This window comes from Vicia villosa, linkage group LG5 (assembly GCF_029867415.1).
Source record: "Vicia villosa cultivar HV-30 ecotype Madison, WI linkage group LG5, Vvil1.0, whole genome shotgun sequence".
NCBI lineage: Eukaryota > Viridiplantae > Streptophyta > Magnoliopsida > Fabales > Fabaceae > Vicia > Vicia villosa.
The window spans coordinates 155,968,582-155,990,910 of NC_081184.1; the positions used below are offsets into that span (position 1 = coordinate 155,968,582).

Below are 22,329 nucleotides of genomic sequence, written 5' to 3' on the forward strand. Positions count from 1 at the left end.
GATGGATTATCCTATGAAGAGGTTTGCAAAGCTGTACATTTGGAGGATTGTCAGTTTGGACGGTTTTTCGTCTAGCATTGTGTCCGATCTGAGGTTTACTTCGAGATTTTTGGAAGGTTTGCAAAGTGCTTTGGGTACTAAGTTGCATTTGAGTTTTTCTTATCATCCGCAAATAGATGGTCAGACTAATTGGGGGATTCAATCGCTTGTGGATATTTTAAGAGCTTGTGTATTGGAATAAGGAGGTGTTTGGGATAATTACTAGCCTTCGAGTCCGACCTAAGAGTTTCCGACATAAGAAGATGAAATATTCTTAAGTCGGATTTGGACCTGACTTAAAAAAGTATTATTAGGTCCGTTATATAGAGTCTGACTTAATAAGCCTGCACTTTCAAAAAAATGGTGATAAGATTTGTACCCGACTTAATATTTTTTAAATCGAATATATTTAACTGACTAAACAAGTTAGACTTTTTTATGATGTGTGTGTGTGGACCAAATGACACCAAAGTGTTAAACTTATTGTGAGATATTGGATCGAACTCTAGTATTGTCGAAGGGTAGCTTCTTGGTTCGACAGTTCGACAGAGTTAAGCATGAAGTCGAAGGATTGTTCACATGTTGGTGTCGAAGTGTGCATGCTGTAGTCGAAGATGGGTCTAGCATGCAGATGTCGAAGATGCTAGGGTTGTTAGCATGTTAAATTAGGTTTTAGTGTTTAAACCCTAATTTGTTAAGTTAGCTTGTTTATTAAGTTGGCTTGTGTAATGGGCCTTGCTGAAAAAGCCCATTAGTTAGTATGTTAGGTTTTATTATAAATAGCATACTAGTCTCTCATCATTGCTAAGCTGCAAATCCTAATTTAGGGTGAGAGAGGTTATTTGTTATTCTTGTAAACTTGTAATCTTGTTCTAAGAGAAAGTGAAAGAATAGCAGTTATAACCAATTCTTGTGTTCCTCTTATCCTCTCTAATTCCCTATTATACTTTGTTATTGGTATCGTTTTTCACAACAAATTGGTGCGGTGAGCGTGGAGAAGATGCCTTCAACAAAGTATGAGATTGAAAAGTTCACCGGAGTGAATGATTTCGGTCTGTGGCGCTTGAAGATGAAAGCTCTACTGGTTCAGCAGGGTTGTTTGGAAGCGTTGAAGGGAGAGGCAGCCATGAATGCAGAATTGACGGCAGCGGAGAAGACGAATATGATCGAGAAAGCACACAGCGCAATTTTGTTGAGCCTTGGTGATAAGGTTCTCCGGCAGGTATCAAAGGAGACGACGGCATCAGGGTTATGGGTGAAACTTGAAAGTTTGTATATGACCAAATCGCTGGTAAATCGACTCTACCTGAAGCAAGCTTTGTATTCATTCAATATGACTGAAGACAAAGTATTGGCTGAGCAGTTGGATATGTTCAACAAGCTGATTCTTGATCTTGAAAATATTGATGTGAAGATCGATGATGAAGATCAAGCGCTGTTACTATTGTGTTCTTTGCCTCGATCACATGCTCACTTCAAAGAAACTCTCTTGTATGGAAGGGAGTCCCTGACGTTTGAAGAAGTTCAATCAGCCTTGTACTCTAAGGACTTGAATGAACGAAAGGAGCATAAACCTTCGACTGTTGGCGAAGGTTTGGCCGTTAAAGGAAAACTCTTACGAAAGGATGGTAAGTTCGACAAGAAGAAAGGCAAAAGCCAGTCGAAGACTTACAGTGGCGAAGCATCTGGCATTCGATGCTACCATTGTAAGAAGGAGGGTCACACAAGAAAGGTGTGCCCTGAACGCTTGAAATATCATGGAGGTAAGGATAATGGCAACGCTGCAATTGTTCAAGATGATTTCGAATCATCTGATGTTCTTGTGGTTTCAAGCAGTGACTCTAAGAAGGAGTGGATTATGGATTCAGGTTGCACTTGGCACATGACTCCAAACAAAGACTTGTTCGAGGAATTATTAGATCAAGATGGTGGATCAGTACTGCTGGGAAACAACAAGGCTTGCAAGATTGCAGGTGTTGGATCTGTGAGATTCAAGCTCCATGATGAGTCAATAAGGTTGTTGACTGAAGTCAGGTATGTTCCTGATTTGAAGAGAAATCTGCTTTCTCTTGGTGAATTCGACAAGAAAGGATATGTTTTCCAAGGAGAGAAAAGTATCCTAAGAGTCATGAAGGGTTCGAAGGAAGTCTTGAGAGGCGTGAAGAAACAAGGCTTGTATACCCTTGAGGCTGAAGTTGTAAGTGGTTCGACAAATGTTGCATCCACGAAACCTTTGTCGAAAACAGAAATCTGGCACATGAGATTGGGCCATGTCAGTGAAAGGGGTCTGGTCGAATTAGGGAAACAAAATCTGCTTGGTGGAGACAAAGTCGAAAAGCTGAAGTTTTGTGAACCCTGTGTACTTGGAAAATCTTGCAGAGTGAAGTTCAACAAAGGCAAACAAAGAACACATGGATCCCTTGATTACATCCATGCTGATCTTTGGGGGCCTGCAAGGTGTCCATCACATTCAGGAGCAAGGTATTTTCTATCCATAGTAGATGATTATTCTAGAAAATTATGGGTATTCATCCAGAAGACTAAGGATGAAACTTTTGAGAATTTCAAAAGTTGGAAGACTCTGGTTGAAAATCAGACTGGCAGAAAGGTCAAGAGGTTGAGAACCGACAATGGCCTTGAATTTTGCAATGAGGCATTCGACAGTTTTTGTGCTGCCTCTGGTATTGCAAGGCATAGAACTACTGCAGGTACTCCACAGCAAAATGGTTTGGCTGAAAGGTTTAATCGAACTATTTTGGAGAGAGTCAGATGCATGTTGACTAGTGCGGGGTTAACAAAGGTGTTCTGGGCTGAGGCTGTTTCGACAGCAACATATCTGATAAACAGATGTCCTTCGACAGTGTTAGATATGAAGACACCTGAAGAAGTTTGGTCGGGACATCCACCAGATCTCGACAAACTGAGAGTATTTGGCTGCGTAGCCTATGCTCACATTAGGCAAGACAAGGTCGAACCTAGAGCTCTGAAATGCATGTTCATGGGATACTCTGAAGGAGTCAAAGCTTATAGGCTATGGTGCCTAGAGCCAGATCACAGGAGGTGTATCACCAGTCGAGATGTAGTTTTCAATGAAGCTGAAATGGCTTTTAAGAAAACTAATGATGTTGGTCGAAGTACAGAAACATCTGACGAAGAGCTGGAACAGGTAGAGATTCCTGTTGAGGTGGAGCATGTTGATGCTGAATTGCATATCCCAGATGAAGTCGAAGAAGAAGCAGAAGATGCTGAAGTTGAGGAAACTGACGATGACTACCTATTGTCGAGAGATAGGTCGAGAAGAGTCATTAAGCCACCTCAGAGACTTGGATATGCAGATCTTATAGCTTATGCCTTAATCTCTGCAAGTGAGGTTCTAGACGAAGAACCTAGAGACTATAAGGAAGTTATGAGGAGTCGAAATAAGACTGAATGGCTGAAGGCCATGGATGATGAGATGAAATCTCTTCATGATAATCATACTTGGGAACTGATCAAGAAACCTGTTGGGGCAAGGTTAGTCAGCTGTAAATGGATTTTCAAAGTTAAGGAAGGAATTGAAGGAGTGACGTCGAAAAGATACAAGGCAAGGTTAGTTGCAAGGGGTTTCACTCAGAAAGAAGGTGTCGACTTCAATGATGTGTTTTCTCCTGTTGTGAAGCATAGGTCCATTCGAATGTTGCTTGCCATGGTGGCACAGTTCGATCTTGAACTGGAACAGATGGATGTGAAGACTGCGTTCTTGTATGGTGATCTAGATGAAACGATCCTGATGAGGCAACCTGAAGGGTATGTCGAAAAGGGGAAGGAAGATTATGTGTGCAAGTTAAAGAGATCTTTGTATGGGCTGAAACAATCTCCTCGACAGTGGAATAGGAGATTCGACAAGTTCATGGCACGCATAAGTTTCATTAGAAGTCAGTTCGACCACTGTGTTTACTTCAGATTTCGACCTGGTAATTCATTTGTTATTTTGTTGCTTTATGTGGATGATATTCTCATAGCAAGCAACAATGTTGAAGATGTGATGAGGGTGAAGGCTGAACTCAATAAAGAGTTCGATATGAAGGATCTGGGAGCTGCTTCCAGGATTCTTGGAATTGACATTCGAAGAGATAGAAAAAAGTCGAAGTTATGTCTATCTCAAGAGGCATATCTACGGAAGATTCTTGAAAAGTTTGGTATGTCGAATTCGAAGCCAGTTGTGACTCCAACAAACCCTCAATTCAAGCTGAGTATTGATCAGTGTCCCAGTACTGATGTCGAAAGAGCCTATATGAATAGCATCCCATATGCTAATATAGTTGGTTCTTTGATGTATGCTATGGTCTGTACTAGACCCGACATAGCATACGCAGTAAGTCTTGTAAGCAGGTACATGGTGAATCCTGGAAAGGCTCACTGGCAAGCATTGAAGTGGATTCTAAGGTACATAAATGGATCTCTAACCAGAGTCTTAATTTATGGTGGAGCCTTGGGTGAAGATAGTAAAGCAGCAATAGAAGGATATGTCGACTCTGATTATGCAGGTTGTATGGATTCTAGAAAGTCTATTTCTGGATATGTTTTCACTATGTTTGGCACATCAATTAGTTGGAAAGCAACTCTTCAGAAGGTTGTTGCTCTATCAACCACTGAAGCGGAATATATTGCTCTCACTGAAGCTGTGAAAGAAGCATTGTGGCTTGAAGGTTTTGCGAAGGAGCTGAAACTTCAAGGTCGAGGTATCACTGTTAAATGTGATAGTCAAAGTGCAATACACCTGTCAAAGAATTCAGCCTATCATGAGCGAACTAAGCACATTGATGTGAGGCTGCATTTCGTCAGAGGAGTAATCGAGCGTGGAGAAGTCCAAGTGCTGAAGGTTTCGACTGAAGACAATGCTGCTGATATGATCACCAAGACATTGTCGAGTTGCAAGTTTTTCCACTGTATGCAGTTGATAAAGCTGCGTGAAGAAAGCTAATTTGTTCCTTGACGTTGTAGAGTTAGGTCCAAGGTGGAGATTTGTGAGATATTGGATCGAACTCTAGTATTGTCGAAGGGTAGCTTCTTGGTTCGACAGTTCGACAGAGTTAAGCATGAAGTCGAAGGATTGTTCACATGCTTGTATCGAAGTGTGCATGCTGTAGTCGAAGATGGGTCTAGCATGCAGATGTCGAAGATGCTAGGGTTGTTAGCATGTTAAATTAGGTTTTAGTGTTTAAACCCTAATTTGTTAAGTTAGCTTGTTTATTAAGTTGGCTTGTGTAATGGGCCTTGCTGAAAAAGCCCATTAGTTAGTATGTTAGGTTTTATTATAAATAGCATACTAGTCTCTCATCATTGCTAAGCTGCAAATCCTAATTTAGGGTGAGAGAGGTTATTTGTTATTCTTGTAAACTTGTAATTTTGTTCTAAGAGAAAGTGAAAGAATAGCAGTTATAACCAATTCTTGTGTTCCTCTTATCCTCTCTAATTCCCTATTATACTTTGTTATTGGTATCGTTTTTCACAACACTTATTAACATGACACTTACGATAACTCTTCACCTCATATTCATATACTAAAATCTATCGTTGGATTGAAAGATATTATCATATAGATCAGGTCTATAAAATTTAACATCAATCGAAAATCATCTAAATGACATCAAAGTGTCAAACTTATTAACATGACACTTACGATAACTCTTCACCTCATGTTTGTATACTAAAATCTATCATTGGATTGAAAGCTATTATCACATAGATCATGTCTACAAAATTTAACATAAATGGGAAATCATCTAACATGTCAACGAAATGCATAAACACTAAAGTCTTACAAAACTTCATGAAAAAAGTTAATTTTGATCATTTTCTTTAACATATCAAATAATTTTTGATTGATGTGAACTTTTACATGTGTGATCTATATGATAATAGCTTTCAATCCAAAAAAAAGTTTTCAGAGAGATGTCATGTTATAAGTTTTTGTTAGCGCAACATCGGGGGAGGGTCGAGTTCGGGAGCATTGTTAATTTCCGCGACATTCCTTTGAGCAACACACCTTTGTGGGAGAAACACCACTTCTCCACCTAAAACCTTAAGGTGATAGGTGAGTGGGTTCTCCCACCTATATATGCTCAAGTCACCACACACATTTCCAATGTGAGACTATTATCCACACTCACACTTGATTCTCAACGGTTTTTTCATTCAGATTTAAAACTAATTTTCCACTTTCCAATGGATGCAAATATTGAAAGTTTGAGTGGCTCCGAATAAATATATCTTATATTAATATCTAGGTAATATCTCTCATTGAACATGTTCAATGGAAAGTACTTATCAATGTGTACAGAAAAACTGATCAAATGTTTCTTGAGCTTTCCAAATTAGCATATATATATTGTTCTAAACACAATTATCAGGAGCACACTCTATTCTACCTACTTAAAGAGCATATATATGTTGTGATCCTTAATGTTTCAAAATCTCAGCAATAACAGGACCTGTGGAATAACAACAATAACAATGTTAAGATACAAATGTCACAACATATTATGGAGATTCAAAATCTCAGCAATAAGAAGACCAAGTCAAAGAATGAAACAAACTACCATTTCTTTGTATTTTCCCAACTTGCATTAATTAATCAATTGAAATTGAAACCATACACTATATATACTATATTAATTAAGTTGTTTTGTACTTTATGGAGAAAGAGAAAAAAGACCTTTTTCACAGCTGCATCCATGATGTTTTTCTGCTGAATTATCTAACAGTGAAAAACACTAGGTACATTGACTTAGCAGTTAAATCCTACAAGTAGCAACTAAATCAAATGGTTTTTAAATAAAAAAAAATCTATTAGCTAGATAGAAAATTAAATACACATGTAGTAAGGCTAATGCCTATTCGGATTAACTTATTGGAATTATTAATAATATAAGTACTTGTGAGACTCTTTGATAGAGCTTACGGAAACAATCTACAATATGTTCATAGGTTGTTTCACCTTATTTCTTTAAGCTCTCCATGATAGCCTAACAAAACAACTTATAGCATAAGCACTTATATATTAAACATATATGCTATAAATATGTAATTTAGTTGTTTATCCAAAAGGAGAGCTTAGATCTGCTCAGTTAATTATTCTTATCTCTGGGAAAACCCCACAATTTGCGCAAGAAAAAGTATGAAAGAGCATTAACAATTCCAGGTGCCTTACTCTATCAACAATCAATTATGAATATATGATTATGCTAGCACTTAGAAGAAAACCAGATATTATAGAACATAACCAAACCACAGAATAGACAATGGGATGCTGAGTCCGGCTGCAACTACTTCCTTTCCATTAAAATGTGCTCCATAACCTGCCAAATATTAACTCTTATATTACACAAACAAAAATTAAATGTCATCTATATATCCATAGTTTTAGAACCGCGGATCATAAACATCAACGCGGTGTATGCGAATTTGGAGAGAATGAGAGGTAGAGCTGTCAAGATGGACTATTCCGCCCTAAACGGGTCAGCCTTAACGAGTCCTTGACTTTTTAGGACTGGGCCAAAAAGACTCTGTTTAATATAGGCTCGAGAATTACTATCCGAACCCGGCTCTAGATGGACTTTGAACTACCCGGCTCTAAACGGGTATTTTATAAATAAATTAAAAATAACACTCCATTATATTTATTATAAATAAAATTAAAGGTTATATTATTTTAAACCTAATACATATTTTTTTAAGTACTATATTATCTCTTTTATATGTTATAATGTGTTTCTAAATACATATATGTTTAAATTGTATAAAATAATACTTGAATATTTAACATAAGAGAGAAACTAATATAATACGATGAACGAATGTAGATTATATTAATGGTATAATATTTAAAATAGAAAGAATGAATATAATAGAGATAAAATTTTGTGAGGGGTCAAAGATCAATGTTGTATTTTGGAGTAAGATAATAAAAATATTAATATATTTTTAAAATTTTATAATTATCCGGGCCTAATAGGCTACCCACATCAAGACTGAGCTAAAAAAACCTTCAAAATATAACTCCAATTTTAAGGTCTAAGCCCTATGATTTTCCGAGCTTGTCAAAACCGTCCATATGGATTAGTCCATTTTGACAGCTCTAAAGGGAGGGAGAGTTTTCAAAAATTGAAAGAATTAGGTAAAAAAAGGATTTTGGATAGGGAGTTTTGGATGATTTGATTTTATTCATAATACCAAAAATTCTATAAAATGGATGTTTCAAAAATTGTATTGAATGAATATTTTTGATGGTTTTGAAATATATATATATATATATATTAATTCTATGTTTAACTATAAGAAAATATTTATGTTTTATCATTAAATAGATTAAATCTGGATAATTAAAATGACCTAATAGCAATAAGTTATTTATTTGGACATAAATTTCTAAGAAATCACCCTCTAAAAAATAGAAATGGATCAACTATAATTTTGGGTTTAATGATTTGAACCAACTTGGACTTAGAATGGCCAAGTAGGCCTTTTATTGACTTAAAATTTAAAAGAGCCAGTCTATAAAAAATAGAAAAAATTAATATATTTTAATTTGGGCTTAGCAATTCAACATGGCCCAATTAAATAGGTAACCGAAAGAAACCGACTTAAAAAACCGAATAGACTAAAATTGAACCCGACTAAATCGATAGGTCAAACGGTCGAAATTTGGGCCCATGGTTCTCACCCATGGGTTGGCTCGGCTTGGTGGTTTGGACCCGAATCCGAACCGAATGATATCCACCCCTACATGCTACACTATACCATACTTGCGAGAGTTCCAGGCTTCCAGCTACGTTATGGTGCAATATTACACTATTTTCTATTAAAATTGTAGCTAAGGATGCTTCATTTTTGATAAATAATAAAAGCAAATCTTTGGACACTTTTATTTTATCTAAAAATTACAAATAGTTGATCACTTTAAATAATATCGTATTGTTTGGTTAACAAATTCAATTACTAGAAAAATATTTTTTTAAAAATGTTATTACAAAGAAATTGACGGGCCTAAATTATTTTTAATTTTCTACTTTTTCTTGCATAAAGCAAGTAGAATTATATTTTCAATGGAAAAGAAAAAAAATCACTATAAAGTATTGTTCGCATACAAGGGAATAAAACCATGAATATAAGAAAACGGACACATGCAAGTGAAATGAAAGCATTGTTCCACAGGATGTTCCAAACCAAGCAAGCTATAAATAACGTTTTCAGTTACCATTTACTGTGTGTGTGTTCCAAGTTGCAATTGCATTACAGGGTGAGTTGTCCATTGGCAGGTAGCTAGCCACTATATGATGATATGCATTGCAATTGATATCTCTTAACTAGTGTGCAATCTGCCAAAGGAGATTTGTCCAGTGATTCTCTTGCAACAATGTATTTTCAACTAGAGAGTGATTCTCTTGCAACAATGTATTTTCAACTAGAGATTTATGCACACATATATCTTCTTTTTTTTCAAAAATTTTTTTCTATATTTTTTTTAAGAGTTAGTACCTATTTTTCTTCTGCGATATGAGCGGTTTTTGAAAAATTTCCCTACAAAAAAATTTGTATAAATTCCCCTAATATTTGAAAGTTCTTTATTTTTTACATTCTCCACATCCAGTCATCAAAAAATGTGACGTAGTATGTATTTTTTTTAATTTTAAATTTTTTTATTGACTTGGGTGACCAAATAACTTATTATTTTAAGGGTAATGCTAACATGTGCCCTAAGGGCACATGTTAAGAGTTAAATGTGGAAATTTTTTTTTGGAATTTGTGCATTATTTTAATTAAAAATTGATAATTAATATGTTTATTACGTTTTTCAATATAAATTTTCTACTTTTAGGTTTCTTAACATGTGCCTTTGGGGCACATGTTAGCTTTATCCTTATTTTAATTATAATAATTTCTAATGACATGTTGGCATTTTATTTTATGTTAATTTTTAGATATTATGAGTAAACATGTTATATGATCAAAAAATGTTGGAGATAAGAGTTTAAAAAATGTTCAAAAGGGAAGGGTGTGGATTCATCTCCTACCTCCAACATTTTTTAACATATGACATGTTACTCGTATTATCCAAAAATCAACATAAAATAAAATGTCAAGTTGACATTAAAAATAATTATAAATTAAAATAAAAAGCTACTTAGTCATCTAAGTCAATAAAAAATTATACGCCATGTCATCTTTTTTGATGATTGGATGTGAAAAAGGTAAAAAATGAGATAATCTTCAAATATTAAAAAAATTTATACAACTTTTTTTTTTTGCAGAGGAATTTTCAAAAAACACTCCTATCACATGACGAAGAATAACTATTAACCTTTTGTTAATACATGGCAAATTACTACCTTTTTAATATATATATATATATATATATATATATATATATATATATATATATATATATATATATATATATATATATAATTTTTTTTAGACCCCCAAAGGGGGAGAACCCCTGCTAAAAACCCTAAATTACCCCTGCTTCGGAGATGTATCTCCGAAGTATTTTTTTCTAGAATTTCCCAAAATTCGAAGATGCATCTCCGAAAACTTCAATTGGGGGGGTGTTTCTGGAGATGCATCTCCGAAAACACTATTTTCACATTTTTTGGTGTTTCGGAGATGCATCTCCGAAATATGCAGAAAGCTATTTTTTTTGTTTTCTATTAGTTTTTTTTATATAAACTAAATGTAACACGCATAATGGAATAAAATACTAATATTATATATACAACTAATAGTGTACGTAAATGTCAAAAAATACAACCCGAATACAATAAAGTCAACAATGAAAAATAAACCGGAACCAGCTACAGAGTATGCCTAACCCTAACTCCCTGAGACCTCCTCTGCCTGGTATATGCCGCCGCACCGGCCGCGTCACCGACCATCCTCTCCACGATGGCAACTGCCTTTGGACCGCCGTGCGCAATGATACCTCGGTCCAATGCGTCCCGCTCAATCATCTCTATCCGCTGGCATATCGGAAGAAGATCAGTGGCATGGTCATCCTCGGCCTGCTGGTTCTCCAAGATCTCCTCGTGTGCTGGCCTAAGAGCTCCGGGAGCGTCGGATGTTAGCAGAGGATGTGACACCCGATAGAATCATGTCATCAGAGACTATGAGAAAGCTCAATGAGAAGCTTATTGCAAGAAGCTAATTGTTTTTGAACAAGACTTTCAAATGGTTTTAGCATCTTCCTCTGGTCATGCTTCTGAGAAACCTTTTGTTGAAGGATATGCTCCTACACCAACATCTGAGGCTGCTGTTGCCTCTGAAGCTGCGTTGTCTACTTTTGAGACTGTTATTCGGCCTCTTTCTCTCTTGAAGACTCTGGAAGAGATCAAGCAAGAGAGTGCTCTCGTCAGAACGTGTATGGATAGATAAATTAGTTGATAGAGGAACAAGCTAATAATAACTCTCAAATTACTGGGTTGCTGCAGCAAATCATGTCTCGTCTTCGACCCCTACCCATTTTACCTTTTTAGTTTACTTTTTTTCATCATTTTTGTATCTTTATCAAACTATTCAATGAAATTTTGCTTTGCTTCATTTGCTTTGCATTTTTTTTTATTAATGACAAATGGGGAGAAAGTTAGATGATTTTTATATGTTTATATTCCAAGAAACTAACCCAAACACACGTACTATACTATTTAAGCCTATGCTCTAACAAATTTTAATTGATTAAGAGCTCTGAAAAAGTTTACTAAATCTTTATAGACAGAAAATTTTGAAGAAATATTGTTTCTATGGAATTATATCTATAACCAGGATGTTGTGAGTTATGAATAAAACCCTTGCTTAAATGAAATCCAACCAGACTTTGATATCACGTTGATACCATCTATTGACTAAATTCTGATACAAAAACTACTCTGATAACAGACCAATATCTGAGATAAAACTTATCCTAAGAACCATACATACTCAATTGGTGTCTGAGAATATTCACCCAGACTCTAAGATGGGAAACCAGACAATTACTATCAGACTCTTAGAAGTTGATACACGTTTTAATTAGGAAATTGTTTCTTTCATGCTAATTAAAAGGTTTTATATTTCAAAATTATTATCTAAGTCTTGAATTCAGGGGAGCATCTGAACAAGCAGATATAATTTTTGAGAATATAAAACTCACTGGGAGCTTTCTAAGTTCACTCTGATTTGTTTTATATGATCAAACCAAGTAAAAATTATTCATCAAAATACATGGTTTTGTCATCATCCAAAAGGGGGAGATTGTAAGAACAAGATTTGATTATGCATCTGGCCTTTAGTTTTGATGATAACTATACGTGATATCTTAGAGAATAATTTTGTACCCTAATGGTTTTTGTGTAGTGTGTAGCTTTTGCATACAGGTTCTGATTATGATAGTATGGCGTGTGACGTCATCGGTTTCTGGAATCAACATATTCTGACCATGAAGAATTGCAACGTGTGCTTTACAAAGACAAGTCAAATTTTGGAACAATCTTTAACTATGCTTCTGATAGAATGCTCATCAAATAACTTATGACCGTGACTCTGATAAGAGAGCTTCTGGAGAATCTAAAGCTCTTACATTTGGCACAAGTTCTAAAGAAATAGTTATGAAGACTCTAGAGGCAAGGTTCTGGAGAACAAGTTCTGAAGATTATATGAAGACAATGTTCTAAAGACTTTGATCCAACATTTGATCATTCTAAATATGCTTCACCAACTTACATTCTGAAGCCTCTAAATATTAGAAGATAAGATCAAAGGTTTTACAATATTTATCAAAACTTCAAGTTTTCAAAACAATATTTATCATTCTCATGTAATCATTCAACAATACTTTTACATATTTATATAATAGCAACATAAAACATAAAAATAGGTAAAAACTTGTTGAGCTACACAAGATGTTAAATAAATTAACGTCCTTAAAAAAATTCACAAATTACTATGATTGTCAACCTCTTCTAACCCCTTTTCACCACACTCCTTTCCTATTGCTTTTAGAAGCGCTTCATTAACATCTCTAACATCCAGATTTTGATCCTCGGCCACAATAATAGCTTCCATAGAAAACCCATTTTCACATGAAACTCTTGCTTGCTCAACATTCACACACATCTTTTCAAAAGCCTCTAAAATAGCAACCAACTTACCATCTCCTTTCTCACATGTGACCTTCACCATAAAAGCTCCTGCCCTTATTTTCTTTATTTTAACATCCTGTTAAATTTTGTAACACATTAAACATAATAATCAATACATGTTATTTTTGTTTTCCTTTGTTAAAAGGGTTAAGAAAAAGAAGAAGAAAAAAAACATACCTTGGTATCATTGACATTATCATTCAATAAACTAATGTAGTATCTTCTTGTGGCTACCAGGTTTTCATGCTCTCTCTGGAGATTTTCCAGTTCAAGCTTTAGCTTATGTATTTGTAGAAAAGTACTATTAGCAATGGAATTTCTGTTGATAATATTGGCCTTCAAAAACAAACCAGCAAAAATATTAATAAAAGTGATTAAATAATAATGGGAGTAGGAGAATATTACTAGAAAAGTTAGAATGTTTTACATTGATGTTGTTGGAATTGGTAAGAACTCGCAGAATGTGAAGTCTTCTGCGCAATGATACCCTTTTCTGCACTCTGCAAGCCATGTCCTATATTTACTGATTTTTGGTATCTCTTGTGATTTTTTGAATGTTGAAGTGTGAGAATACTTTAACTCTGGCATGGTATTTATGGTTGGTGAAACGAGTGTTGTGTCTTGGATTCTTGCCATTGGAAATTTGGAATTGATAAAAATATGCCTTGGCTACTTTATGTTTGTCCTATATGATATATGAAATGATGGTTATTAACTAAAATATATTTTTTTGAAAATGATGAAATTTTAATTGAGATGAGAAAACAGTATAAGTCTTAATTTTACTCATCATGTCTAAAACAGGATAGGTTTTCCTTAAGTGAAAAAACAGCTATGTTTACATTTACAATATTATGTGTTTTCTGTTTTAAGTTACTTGTATATAATTTTATGTTTACATTTTCACTATTTTCGTGAAGAAAAAAAAAACTATGAACAAAGTAAGAGAAAGGACAATTTTTTTTCAATGGAAGTAAATATGATTAAAAATAGATAAATTCTTTAAAATTTAGATGAGTATCAATATGTTTAATTAAAAATAATTAAATTTTAATTTATTTTAAAATAAAATAAGATTAAAAAAATATGATATTAAATAATATTGTTTGATTGCATGATGAATATCAATTTAATTGAATCCAAAAAATATGGGAATGTTCACCTTAAAAATATTATTCTCTCTTTTTTAAATTGTTTCATCGCGGTGTATATTATATATGTCCTATAATCAAGTAATGAAACTTGAGGAGAGATCAAATTACACCTAAAAAATTACAAACACAAATTACACTCGCTCATAAGTCATAATTTTGTTTTGAATATTTTTTTTTTTTAAAAATCAACCTTTGAATTGAAACATATATACTATCATATAGACCATATCTATAAAGTTTGAGATTAATCTATAATGATTTACTATGTCATTGAATTACATCAAAATTTACATTATATGAAAGTTCATTTTGATGTTAATCTTTGGATATCTTGATGGTGTAGTAAGTCATTACAGATTAATCTCAAACTTTATAGGTATGATCTATATGATATTATGTTTCAATTTAACGGTTGATTTAAAGAATAATAATTTAAAACAATGTTATGAGCGAATGTAATTCGTAGTGTAGGTCTAATTTGATCCCTCCTCATAAAACTTAAAAGTGAATAATAAATTTACTTAAAATTAAATTGTTTCTCTAAAATAATTCATGTTTAAGTTTTAGTTATTTACCGGTTAAATTTTATATTATACTAGAATCCCTTGTATAAAAATCAAATTATTAACAAATAAAAAATGTTTTACTCCGTAATTCGTTCCTCCAATATCTAACTATCTGACACAAGGGTTATGTTAATTGTATGTGGATAGAGGTTTCTTCACAAATTGATAAGTAAAGCAAAATATCTACGTATGGATGTAAACTTTTATGATTAAGGATCACAACTCATAAATTCAAATTAAAAGTCAAGTTATTTATGTTCTTCCTATATAAAGTTGAAGATGAGTGAAATAAGACACATATATTGTGAAAGATGATATGTTTAAAACAAAGTAACATTTATACCATATTTTGTAAGAATAATCCAGAACATCACGTTTGAGTGCATGAGAAATCTATTTGGTTCAGTATTGTTTATACAGATAGACAAAATCTACACAGCTAGGTACACGAGATTCCAGACCGTGCAACATAAATTTAAAGGGAGTAACATAAATATAATAAGAGATTGTTTAATTACAGAGTATGAGAACTATGTGCAACAATAATATACAAAAAAGTTTATCAAAAAAAAATAATATACAAAATTTCAAAAGGAGAAATATTCTTCAAAAAATATTGAAAATCAAATGTCAGGTAAAGAATCCAAACTTTTTTAAAGCTAGTATCGACAATATTAAAAATAAAAATCACAATAAATATATTTTTAAGTTTAATGGTTTATATTTGCAAAAGTTTTTTCTCAATAGAACAAGAAGAAAAAACTTCAAGCAAATATAGTAACAATGCAAGCTCATACAAAACAAATTTCTTTTTAAAAGAAAAAAAGTTTTAAAAAATTGGACAAACAATACCAGTGGGTGAACACTGTCACCAAAAAGAACAATATTTTTTTTGGGTAAACAGTGCCTCAGAATAAAAAATACGTGTGTGGAGTGAACATTTGTCTCATAATGAACAATATACTTGGATAAATAGTTTCCTATTGATTTTTTATTTTTTTTGCATTTTAAAAAGTCTGCGGTTAAAATGAAAAAAATAAATAGAAACTACAATGACAGTGATTAGAGTTTAAGCGAAATCAAAATTCCAAAAGTCGAAAGTTTATTATATTGAGCCATTTGTTTTGGTTTTTTTAAAAAATAATTTTTATAGTGTGACATAATTTTGTGTAAAAAAAATTTACAAATTTTTTTTTTATAAAAGTTTCAAATAAAAATGTAATTTGAATAGTTATTCTTAAAATATGATTTTAAGTATTTAATCTATTTATGGAAAAAATTGGATATCAAAATTTTAAAAAATTACTTAATTTTGAAGCTATTTCAAATAGATTTTTATAAAAATCATTTTTGAAATATAATTTTTTTTAAAAATTATCATTTTGACTAAGTTTTGGTTTTCAATAATATATGTTTATGTTATAGGATGTCAAAATTAGTATTTCATTTAAAAAAAACAAATACCAAAAAACTTGTAACATTTTGAAAAACGATTTTGTAAAATCTATTTTAAAAAATACAAGAAAAAAAATCAATTTTTTTAAAGCTGAAACAAACAGGTCCATTATAAGATAAATTTTAGTGAGAATCAATTTTAGTCACTTTTAGTTAGAATCAGTTTTATAGAATAAATTCACTCAATTTCAATTGTCTTCATCACCGGACCAAACATACTAAGTGTATGTATGATTTCACGTTTGGAGCACTAATAAATGATTTTGTATGTGTAGAATTAATTTTGACATATTTTGTATTGAGTTATCATTGAGGAAAATTATCTATATTGGATCAAAGACTCACTTAAAAGTCAAATTAAGGTTCACCCAAATAAGTGAGAGAGACACTACACATTACATTTTTCTAAATAATGTGAGACTTATACAAATCACATTTGTTTCTCAATAATCCCCCTTAAGTATGACTTCATCCACTATGATTTCCTCTACATACTTGTACCGCCTTTGACAAGCACTCTTACCATGTCACAGACACTTTAACAGGACACGTCGTCTAACCACTATGTCAAGAATGTTTTCGATACAAGGAGTCGGCTCTTACACAAACACGACTCTAATACTACTGATGGATCATTATGAAGGGAAACATCAATATTGAGTCAAAGACTCACCCAAACAAATAAGAGAGTCACTAGTTATTCACCCATAACCTTAAGGCAAAATATGTATGGATCCTTTCACTTATAAAGTGTTCAACATACACTTTTTCAAGCAATAAGGAAACTTCAAAATCAAAGAAAAAACTATGGTCGTTGCCAAATGACAATTAGAGAATAACACTATGTAAACGTTGTTACAACATATAATTTACCCTCAACTATCATATCCCCTAATACACCCACACCCCCAAAGTAAATATTTAATTACACCTCACAACACTCTAACACAAGAATATAAGAGAAGAAAAAAAAAAGTTAAATACAAGTTTAAAATGTTTTCCACTAGTGCAAGTTATAATGAAAAACTTAAATTCACTATATAACATTTGGATTCACCTTCACTTTACAAAACTATGCTATGTAAGACTTCTTTTAACATTCATATTTTCAACCAACCACAACATTTATTGCTTTCTAATAGAATAGACTATGCATTCCATAATTGTTTTTACTTGAGAAGTTAAGATATTTATCTTTTGAATATAGAGATGATTTTTATATTAAAATTTATTGTTCAAACTCATTTTTACATAAAATTATAAAAAAAAATTACTTTCTTTACCTTTAACTTACTTTGTGTTTGGTTTAACTTTTGGAAGAGGAAAAAACAATTATAGAGATATAGAATTGATTTTAAAATGATTTTGAAGTAATGAGTTCTTCCAAAATAGAATTGATTCTATTTGAAGTAATAATTTATAATTTTTAAATTTAAACGTAATTTTTACATTAATATTTATTGTTCAACTCACTTTTAATAAATGTATCCAAACATAAATCACCTTATATCCAACTCACTTTTAATTAATATCAATTTTACAAAATCAATTCATTCATAAGCAATTTTTTTCTTCAAAATCACTCATACACTTTATCCAAAATCATTTTTAAAATAAACCAAAAACCAAACTACACCAAATCCAAAATACACCTTCCCTTTTAGTGTGGTACAAAACTACAAATCATAGCAACTCAGCAACAAAACCAAACCAAAAAAAAAAAAAAACTAATGACAAAATATAAATTCAAACCACACACTAGTTATTATATCATAAATATTCATCCTGAGACGAGACTGTCAAAGTTAAAACATGCATGGGAAGAGATGTTGGAAATAAACCAATGGGCAAGCCATAGTAGACAGTATTAATTGTCTCAATCACAAATAGTACCTGTGACTATAAGAGAGAGAGCCAAATCCAATTAAACACAGGTATATATGTTTGTATGTATAGATAGTACATACATATCAGTTCTTCACAGTTCACGGGTCCTTGTTTCTTTCCTTTTGCTTTGTCTCAACCTAACCTTCAATTTGCATAATTATACCAATTTATTCCCATGCCAAACCTTCACTACCTAGTGGCTACAGTTGTATTATCACATGTGCTGACACAAATTCTGTTTTATTCTTTACATCCTTCTCCTTTTCGAATTCTTCACATTCAGATTCGTTGCCTTCTAACCACTTTCAGTTAAATCCTAAACCTTAATTTTGGTATTGGAACGGACACATGATAGTATTTAATTAAGTAATAACAACTGGACATTCTCTTCCTTTAAGTAGTGCTTTATAGTATTTGGTATATCAATGATTTAATGTTTAAAGTTGATGTAATTTAGTTTAAATGTTATTTGAAAGAATTATTAGGTTAACATTGATAATTGATTTATAACAAGTGTTGTCAAATTGAAAAAATGTTCTTCCAAAATAATTGTTGTGCTGTAAGTTTATGTGTCTGATCTCCTATTATTGAGGACTGTGTACACTGCCTTCATTTGTTGCAGACATGAAATAAAGCCAAGCTAGCGCAGAGTTATACAGAAAGGATAAGGACAGAGAATCAATTGTTAATTTTAAAAAGAAAAAGAAAATAAATAAAGGAGCTGTAACTTTTTCTCAAGAGATCATTTAGATGTGTTTGTTTTAGGTGAAACGTATGAAAGGAGAGTTGGTGAGAGACAAGTTTAAAAGATTTCTCTTGATTAGTTTGATGATAAATAGTGAAAAGAGATTAAAATGGTGTGCACCCATTTTTTTTTTCTTTTCAATTTCCACTAAAATGAGGGAAAAATAAGAATAAACTATTTTTTTATTTTATTCCATACTCATCATGGCATATTCTAACTTAAATACATAATATTGTATATATTTTATAGTAAAGATAATTTTGTATTTTTAAATATTCTATACATTTTTTTTTCTTCTATTTTTTTTTTTATAACAAACAACACTTTAAGTAAAAGAAGGACCGAACTCATAAGATTGACCCAATTATCCGATAGGTCATCATGGGGTAGGGGTGGGAGGTGGAAGTATCTATACGGGGACAATGACTCACTTAAAGGTCAAAGACTCATCCAAATAAGTGGGATAGACTCCACACATTCACCAAAAACCTTAAGACAATGGTTGTATAAGTCCTCTCATTTATAAAGTGATCAACCTCCACTTTTTGAAGCAATGTTAGACTTACATAACTCACACTTGTTTCTCAACAATCTTCCCCTCAAGTGTGACTCAATCCATTATCCTCCCTCTTAAGAGGGAACTATTTCATTCACATACTGGTACTTGTACCTTCATTGACAGGCCCTCTTACCACATCACGTGCACTTCAACGGGACACAATTTCTGACCACCACCATCTCAGGAAGACTTCTGATACAAGAAGTCGCTCCTTTACTCGAACCAAACTCTAATACTACTTATAGGTCATCGTGAGGGGAAAACATCCACATTGGGTCAAATACTCACCTAAAGGTCAAAGACTCATCCAAACAAGTGAGAAAGACACTGCATATTCACCCAAAACCTTAAGGCAATGGGTGTATTCATCCTCTCACTTATAAATTATTTAACTTCCACTTTTCCAAGCAATGTGAGACTTACACAACTCACACTTGTTTCTCAACAAGATCACTTGATAGATCACGCTTAAGTAGGCCTAAGTAAGCCGAGGAAACAAAAAACACGCCTTCTATAGAATGACACCTCTATCACCTATCATAAGTCGAGAAAATGGTCACTTCCCAAATAGATAAAAGCATATTCGAAACTATTTTCTACTTGAAAACCAAAAGGAATCTTTTCCTTTTCAAATCCCAAGTCAAATTCCCATTCACTTACACCCATCCATATTAATAGTTTAATAATGCTAATCATATATAATGAAGAGTCTAGGAAACTGACACAAATGGAGTGTGGACACTACGCAAAGACCCTTCTAGAAGGAGGTAAGAAGGTGAGATTCCACTTTGTTACTAAAGCTGACCACAAACCAATATGCATAATCCTTATCTTTGGAACCATGTAAGGATACAACTTCCAACAAAGTAGAAACAAAATGAAAGCTAACAAACTTGTGGATCTATGTGATGTGCACTATAATCGTCAATTGATTTTGATGATAACAATAAATGACAACTTTCAAGCATGTTCTAAAGATGGTAACACCATAAGTCAAACGACTTTTGAATGTTGAGAGTTCTTTGTGACAACTATCAAATGGAGAGTTCTTTGTGTCCACATCTAATCAAATAACATATATATATATATATATATATATATATATATATATATATATTACAAAACCTCTTCAAAAATAGAACTTATTTTTCATAAGAACTAAGTTAGAAATCTTAAATCAATCATACATAGATAAATCTACAAAGTCTATCTTCACCTTTCCCGTTCTTCCATTTCTCTATGTGGTGTAAGTGATATATGTGCTTGTGTTTTTTATTTAACCACATTTTCCTATAATGACAAAGAAAGAGAAATATACTCTAAGGGGTGTAGAGTATAATATCCTTATACGTGAATGGAGATTTTAACAATTCCAACGAATTATGCATCTTTTTCCATTTTTTTCACTTCATTGAGAAATGCGTTGTCATCGTAAAAAATGGAGAGAATGTAGATCTATGTCTTGTACGTGTATAGCCGTTAGTTTATTTTTACGATGATAATTGATAATGACTATCAAGAAGCTTCAAAAGATGATAACTCTATAAGTCAAAACATCCTTTGGATGTTGAAACTTTTTCTAACAACGGTTAAGTGGGGAAATGATTTCAACTATTCAGTAAGCTCGTGATGATGACATGTGATCAAGAAGAAGATACGTCAAGCCTCTTTAACTAGATGTTTAAAATATCCTGTGGAAGTGTAAATCATTTGTTGAATCAAGCAAAAGCTCTTTAAGTTTGAAACAGAGAAAGTGTAAAAGCTTGTCTAGTTCAACACTTATCATCTTAGAGTGACCAGTTTAAGTTGTAAAAGGTAAAGCGTAAGTCTTGAAGTACTAATCCAATCTAGAAGTACTAAGACAATCACACACACACACACACACACCAAACACACACTCACACACACACACACATAACTTCTTAAAACCTATCAAGGTATACATGGATTAGAAAGTTTGACGCTAAAGCTAATGAAGGTCTATTTTAATTAGGATATTCCATTTTTAGCAAAATTTTTAGAATTTTCAATAAAAAAAACCATGTTTATGTAGAAGAATTAATTCTTGTTACCTTTGAAGGATCTAATCCCTAGCGTAATGAGGTAGATGTGGTTGATTTTGCAAGTATCTTGGAGAATATATATAAGTAAAAGGTCAAGATAAAGATCAAAATAAAATTAGAGAATAAAAGATCATCAAAATTAAGATTCAAGCATTTATCATAAGGATCTTCCCTAGAAATGGAGGAACACAAAATATCATCCAATCCAGAATGTCATTGGAGATATTTATAAAGGGGTTACATGTTCAGGCCATATATTGTGTGATGTGGGACTCTTAACAACAATCTTGTGGAATTTGTTTCCCAAACTAAGCCAAAAGACGTCAATGAATCTCTCATTGATTAACTTTGGTCTCTTGCTATGTAAGAAGATTTAAATAATTTTGAGAGAAAAAATGTCTAGGAACTTGTTCTTAATCCTTCATATAATATATATAGTGATTAGAGCCATAGAGGTCTTTCGCAACAAGATTGGCTAAGACGAAAAATATTTTAAGAAATAAAGTAAGACGCCATAAGGATGCTTTTAGCCTTCTAATTCAGTTTGAATTTAACTCTTTCAAATGGATGTAAAGAGTATGTTCTTGAACGATTACATTCATGACGAAGTGTAGGTTGATCAACCTTCTAATTTTATATATTCTTATTCTCCTTATCATGTCTTCAAGCTTAAAAATTCTCTCTATAGTTTAAGACAAACCTCTTGA

At 32.6% G+C, this 22,329-nt stretch overlaps 1 protein-coding gene across 1 annotated transcript; it reads right to left on the reverse strand.

Annotated features, from left to right (window-relative positions):
• Positions 1–12,840: 12,840 nt before the first annotated feature.
• On the reverse strand, positions 12,841–13,746 carry LOC131607892 (uncharacterized). Its single transcript, XM_058879844.1, has 3 exons — positions 13,621–13,746; positions 13,371–13,529; positions 12,841–13,269 (listed from the first exon to the last, which is right to left on the reverse strand). The coding sequence occupies exons 1-3, from the start codon at positions 13,702–13,704 to the stop codon at positions 12,985–12,987; spliced, it is 528 nt and encodes a 175-aa protein (XP_058735827.1). The 5' UTR covers positions 13,705–13,746; the 3' UTR covers positions 12,841–12,984.
• Positions 13,747–22,329: the final 8,583 nt, after the last annotated feature.